The 5677-nt window shown below is 36.4% G+C and overlaps 1 protein-coding gene across 1 annotated transcript; it reads right to left on the bottom strand.

The window, feature by feature from the left end:
* Nucleotides 1-4427: 4427 nt before the first annotated feature.
* Nucleotides 4428-5378, bottom strand: LOC123659235. The gene has a single exon (XM_045594484.1). The coding sequence runs from the start codon at nt 5376-5378 to the stop codon at nt 4428-4430; it is 951 nt and encodes a 316-aa protein (XP_045450440.1).
* Between the last annotated feature and the right edge of the window lie 299 nt (nt 5379-5677).

Here is a 5677-nt window from a genome sequence, read left to right as displayed (position 1 = left end):
ATTCTGTACATTGAATACTTCCAAAAAAAAACAAAAAAAAACAGTGTGTTTTCTTTAAGAAATAAGTAAATAATAAAAAATAATGTGCAATTGCGAACGAAGCCACAGGATTAACTTATATTAATCAAAGTTAAAAATTAACGAAGATATACTAGCAATGTATACGTATTTTAAAAATCTTTAATTTTATCATAAAAATGTATGTGTAATATGTAATATTATACAGGCAAGTTAGAGAGCACTTACGGCGTCCTTATAGCGGAAAACAGAAAATGTGACGAAAATATTTATTTTGTACTTAAAGCTTTCTTTTTACGCAACAGCTATCTCTTGAACCAATTTATCCCCCAGCATTCTTTAGTGGAATTTCTACTGTAAATAGAATGTTAAATTATTGAAAGATTAAAAAAAAAAACATCGTACAAAACACAGACAGAATTCGTTAATTTATAATAAGTATCTTGAAACAAACATCTTAAAAGCTTTCACGTCGAAATTAAATTGGAACTTGTTATAATACCAGATAATGTTCAAACGAGAGGACGTCAAAACGTAATTCAAACGAATTATTAAGTAACGTTTTTATTCCTTTAACGTTATTACATTTGAGGAATAACGTAAATTGAGGAATGTTAATTCGTTCAAGTAAATTGTTTTACACAAGATTTTTTGTTTTAATATTACAAAACAAAATATCTTTAACATATTTTATACGCGCGGTCATCGGCTCCGAATAGGCTATTTAAAGCTTATTTTAGCTAACAGCTGACTGATATAGTATTTTTGTTTTTAACATATATATAATACACCTAGGAAAGCAAAGGAAAGGAAATAGCAAAAAGGTTATTCGACGTCGACGACACAGGAGACCGAAGAGCTGGCAGCTTCTTCGGACAAAGAATTAGTCTAGCTATTCAAAGAGGGAACGCTGCCAGTTTTTTCGGAACCTTGCCTAAAGGGACTCCTTTTAATAATATTTTTTAGTTATTATATTATGTTTATATATATACTTAAGGTTTTTTAGTTTAATGTAATTTATCTTATTATTATTATTATATCTTTTCATAAATATAAATAAATACACCTATGAATAAATACTTACAAATCAGACTCGGGTTGGAAACGGAACCCGCAACCCATGGGGCAGAAAGCAACCGTCAGTTATGTTAATTTTATTTTAACCAATGAAGGTCTAAAAGTACACTCAAATAAATAAATTTTACTATTCCACCGCATTATTGCAGATACTAAAGTCGACGATGAAGGGTAAAGGCCAGTTTATTTATTTATTTACTGATACACCAACAGCATAACATACTAAACATTACAATATCACGTTCATGTACATAGTCCGGTATGCATGCCAGTTACGGGTGCATACATCACTCGCCTTAGAGACATTAATTAACAATTTTAGAGTTGCAGCAAATCATAAAAATATAGCAGAAGTATAACAATTAAAAAAAAAAAGAATAGTATAAATATCAAATTAAACATTATATTTATGTGCAGAAATGTGCGGTAAGTTTTTTTTTTAGACTTGTCCCTGAATCATGAAAGATATCAAAGTCTTTAATTGACGCGGAGAATCGATTGTACTCAGAACACATCCTCGATAATGGAGAATGTTTAAGAGCATTTGTTCTACCTACATGTTCAACAAGTATGTTATTAATGGGCTTTCGTGGATATCTGTACGGGATTTTAAAATTTATTTTATCAAGCAATTCACCGCATGCAATCTGTCCCGATATCAACTTTTTGAGGAATGTTAAATCTAGTATTATGCGGCGATTATAAAGTGAAATCATTTTAAAGTGTTTCAGCCGTAAGTCATAGGTGGCCTTATGAGAGATGCCCGAAGTGTGGTATGCCAGGTATCTAGTAAAGGATCTTTGTAGTCTCTCTATACGTTGAGATGGTGCTACGTATTGGGGACTCCACACAACCGATGCAAATTCGAGTTTGCTGCGAACCAGTGAGTTATAAAGGATTATTTTGGTTTGAGGAGAAACAAATCCTTTGGTGTTTCTTTTAAGAAAACCTAACATCCTGGCCGCTTGTTTTACCGTTGTGTCCATGTGCACTTTAAATTTCAATTTTGCGTCCATTATCACGCCCAAATCTCGAATCTCCTTAACCTCCTGTAACGTATCGGACTGTAATTTATACGCTGATGGCAATTGTACTTTTTTCTTTCTGTACTTAATGTGATAAGATTTCTTCGTGTTTATAATCATACCGTTTAATTTACACCACACATTTATTCCATCAAGATCAGCTTGGATGAGCTCTACATCATTATTCGTACTGACAGTTTTGAATATCTTGAGATCATCAGCAAAAAGGGAGTATTTACAATGATGTATAGAAGAAATAATGTCATTTATAAACACTGAGAAGAGAACAGGACCCAAATGGGATCCTTGTGGTACTCCTGAATACGCAACATACTCATGTGATACGTGACCGTTTAGCACCACAAACTGAAGTCTTTTTGCTAGGTATGACTCAAACCACTCAAGTAAGGTCCCACCCACACCAGACTTTCTCAATTTATGTATAAGACGCGAGTGACACACCTTATCAAAAGCGCTCGAGAAATCCATGTATATACAATCCACTTGTTGGCGTCTATCTATTTCTTTACTAAGGTAGGACATAAATGACACCAAGTTCGTTTGAACAGAACGTCCCTTGCGAAACCCATGTTGATATTCTGAGATCTGGCTTTCCAAGTGGCGCGTGACAATTGGGCAAACAAGGGATTCAAACAGTTTAGGTATACATGAAAGTATGGATATAGGACGGTAGTTTTTGACGTCTTTATTGTCACCTTTTTTGTACACAGGAACGACCTTTGCCTTTTTCCACAACTCAGGAAACACCCCGTCATGCAAAGACCTGTTGAAAAGCAGTGATAGTGGCAGAGCAAGAGTAGGGCCGCAGCGCTTCACAAAGATAGGAGGGATCTCATCCGGACCAGCACCCTTAAAGATATCTAGTTTATTAATGGCACGTTTGATTTCATTTTCACTAAATTTAATTTTACTCAAGTATGACAGACCGTGCACTGTGGACTCTAAACTATCAGGTAATACTATGTTACTAAACACTGATGAAAAATTTTTAGCAAATAAATCTGCGATTTTTGTACCAGTGTTAGCAGTTTGGTCATCAAGGGTCATTTCGGCAGGTATCGTAGTTTCACCACCTCGCCTATCCTTGATAAAGTTCCAGAAACATTTAGGATTCCCGATAATATTATTCTCAACCCGTTTTTTGTAATTTTGTAGGCATGCGTCTATCATTTTTTTACTTCGTTCACGAAGTAACTCATACTCTAACCTGTCGCGTGGATTTTTGTATTTCATAAACTTTTTCCGCTTGCTTTCCTTCTCCAAGATTATTTTAGTCAGAGACTTACTAAACCATGAGGGGAACCTGCTTTTCTTTGGTCTCGAAACGGGGACGTATGTTTCCACGGTATTGTTCAATATACGGTAAAACACTGCGGTCATCTCGTTTACGTTTTGACACTTATCGAACTGTTTTGGCCAATTAATTTCCCTTAGATGAGCTAAAATTAGATTATAGTTCGCTTTGAAAAAATTGGGTCGGGGTCTTTCGGCTGATTTAAGAAAGTGTGGTTTTAGTTCCGGTACAATAATCAATAAAGGAGGATGCTTTCGGTCAATTTTACTTATAATATTTAAAGAATTAGTAACTTCTAACGTAATGCAGTTAGTCAGAACAAGATCCAGCACTCTGCCATCCTCGTTAGGAAGAGGGTTCATTTGTGTAATATTATTCAGCGCCATGAAATCAGTGAGTGCCAGACCTTGCGGTGAACCATAATTAAATGCACTACATGAAACACCATCCACGCCGCGAGACCAACCAATAAAGCCCATGTTGAAGTCTCCCAATATTATGACTTGGTCATTTCCGTCTAAAATATCGCTAGTATGCTCTAAAAACCGAGTAAGGCTTTCCAAATTTACTGGTGGGGGAAGGTATACCGCGCAAATTAATATTTTTGTGACAATGTTATTTGTTTTTACATCAATTGAGACCCATAGGTCCTCCGCATCGCTCTCCCAGTTTGAATGTCTGGAAGAAGGAATATGATTAGAAACAGCGACCAAAACTCCTCCACCGTCTTTTTTAGTAGTTTCTGAGCACAATCGATCTCTCCTATAAACAGTATAACGCTTATCTATAAATTCCGAATTCGTTACTTTACTATTGAGCCACGTCTCAGTAAATACAATTACGTTGTAGTTATTAATCAGAATATTTGTAAAAACATCCTCTGTTTTGGTTCTTAAGCCCCGCACATTCTGATAATAAATATTTACAGCCATTGTGAAAAACAATTATATAACTACTACTTGGATAATTCTAACACTTATCGAATACTAATACTAAAGCAACAATTTTAAGCTTTCGTCGTTTTTGATGTGAATAGCATGACTTTGCTCGTTTTTCCTCGCAAGTATTCTTCCATCCCGTATCCACACAAACTTGAACCCAGTCTCCTTGGCTTTCTTTCGGGCTGCGGCATGTAACTGTTTATTTGTGAGAGTAAGGTGTTCAGATACGAATACGGGTTCGCGACGTCCTCCGAGTCCAAGATGTTCGGTGCTGAGCTTATTATCTTTGTTCTTTTTATTGAATCGCGTCACTGCAGCCAACAGTTCATCGCGGTGTCGCTGACTGCGAAGCTTTACAATGACAGAACGGGGACGATCACTCTCCTTGTTTAATTTGGCAATTCTTGTTACATGCAGTATATCAGATTCAGCGATAGGACTCTCGACAATTCTTCCAAGTTGTTCTACAGTGTTTAGGAGGTTCTCCGACTTATGTTCGGGAATGCCGGTAATTTCCACGTTACAAACACGCATGTTTTGCTCTATCTGCACCAGCCTATCCGTCAGGTTTTTAACCTGTGATGCTAAGTTTTCATTCTTGGACACCAATTTATTGATTGTTTCCGATTTCTCGTTAACAGACATTATTAGTGCATCGTACTGTTTACTGATAAACGACAGGGACTCCTGGAACTCAGATACTTGAAGGTTTAAGTTGGTTAGGTGTTCGGATACTAGGGATTTAATAGTGTCAGTGATTTCCTGTTTTATAATTATGCGCAACCTCTCCTCGGTTACACAAGAATCGCCGCTATCAGACTTGGAACATTTATTCTTCACTCTCATGGTAACACTACTCTCTTCAGCTGGGCTCAGGATGCAATCCTCCTTAGAAGCGATAGGATGACCAGTGGCACGTACAGGAGTGTTCGAATTACCTGTCTTTGGTAGTTTACTGCGACATTGTTGGCAGTTCCATTTAATCCTACTTTCAGCATCCATCTGATAAAAGTGCTTAGATGTCAAGTTTGCGCAAAGCAGATCGTACCCAAGCTTACACGTGACACAAGTCATATACTCCCTCCTTGGCAGTGAATTTTGACACCCAGCACAAGTCTTCTGCGACGACATCGTACAGAACCAAGATGAGCGCAAGAAACAAACGAGCAATGTCCACTCAACTTTCTTTCACTTACGTTTAAAAAAAAAAAATATAATAAAAAAAGTTAAAGAAATTTAAGCAAAGAAAAAAAAAATTATAACAAAAAAAATGTTTTTAAGGAAGGATTTGATCCTTCGCC

The sequence above is a fragment of the Melitaea cinxia genome, chromosome 13 (assembly GCF_905220565.1).
Source record: "Melitaea cinxia chromosome 13, ilMelCinx1.1, whole genome shotgun sequence".
Classification (NCBI taxonomy): Eukaryota; Metazoa; Arthropoda; class Insecta; order Lepidoptera; family Nymphalidae; genus Melitaea; species Melitaea cinxia.
Note: the sequence above shows the minus strand (reverse complement) of the source record. Positions and strands in the feature narration are given on the sequence as shown.

What these genes read in the sequence shown, in the direction of transcription:
- LOC123659235 (XM_045594484.1), bottom strand. Translation starts at nt 5,378, where the DNA reads ATGGATGCTGAAAGTAGGATTAAATGGAACTGCCAACAATGTCGCAGT.